General features: G+C 57.4%; 1 protein-coding gene across 1 annotated transcript in view; it reads right to left on the reverse strand.

Moving 5' to 3' along the window:
- Window positions 1-729: 729 nt before the first annotated feature.
- The window catches only part of F751_5027 (Protein transport protein Sec24-like), a gene marked incomplete at both ends in the record, with an annotated part of 3,941 nt that continues 3,760 nt past the window's right edge, over window positions 730-910 (reverse strand). Inside the window, one exon of the mRNA XM_011398770.1 lies at window positions 730-870. Within this exon, the coding sequence (XP_011397072.1) occupies window positions 730-870 (141 nt within the window). The remainder of the gene's footprint in view (window positions 871-910) is intronic.

Below are 910 nucleotides of genomic sequence, written 5' to 3' on the forward strand. Positions count from 1 at the left end.
GCAGGGGTCACCAAAAGCTGTTGGACGTGGTGCATTCTCAAAAAGCACTTGGTCAGCATCAGGATCTTCACCGCTGCATTCACGTCGCGGTTGACAACGTTGAGGGATTGTACACCAAGCTTTGCCTGTTGAGATTGGAAGAGGGAGGTTGCAAGGTTGCATGGCCAAATATATCGTGCATATTCCCAGCAAGGTCTCCATGTACAGCTGCGGCCGTATAATACTCCTGCCTCCTTGGCTAAATGTTGGCGTACCTTCACAGCCACAACTTCACCGGCGACACACAAGAAGCATGATTGAAGTGCGACTTTATACTTCATGACCGTAGTTTTACAGCATTATGTACTCAGAGAGTCTTTCCCAGGACCCATCCGTGTTCTGTGCAGTGCTTCGTGCATCCTTCTCCAGACATGGGAGGCCTGATCCAGGGGTGCGCATGAAAGCACCTCCTGTCCCAAGTCCGGTGAGCATTTCCCGACCTTGCGGGCTGATCCATCAGAACTCAGCGCCGCGCCATGGTAATAACTCTCCGGCGATGCGGCTGCCCGGTGCCACGTGACGCGAGCACCGGACAGGCTCGCCACCACCCGCCCATGCCATGCTTCCCACAGCTCGACTATCATCCCTCCAGTCCCTGTTTCCTGTCTGCCTGGGTTTCACTCAAGCCTGGAGCAGCATTTCACGCTGTGCCGGCAGGCAGGACATGCTACAGGTTCACTGGCGCAGCGGCTACTTTCCCAGGATGTCCTTCTGCAGCACCTGCATGAACTCGAAGAAGCCGGGGCTGGCCGAGGAGGGCAGCGCGTCCTCCACGAAGTAGGGCGCCACGTGGGCCTCCATAGGCGTGCCCTGCCGCACCACGTAGCAGCCCTGCACGCAAGGATGGGTAAAGGGGGGGGGGGGTGTCTTT

Source organism: Auxenochlorella protothecoides, assembly GCF_000733215.1.
Source record: "Auxenochlorella protothecoides strain 0710 unplaced genomic scaffold scaffold56, whole genome shotgun sequence".
NCBI classification, from domain to species: domain Eukaryota; kingdom Viridiplantae; phylum Chlorophyta; class Trebouxiophyceae; order Chlorellales; family Chlorellaceae; genus Auxenochlorella; species Auxenochlorella protothecoides.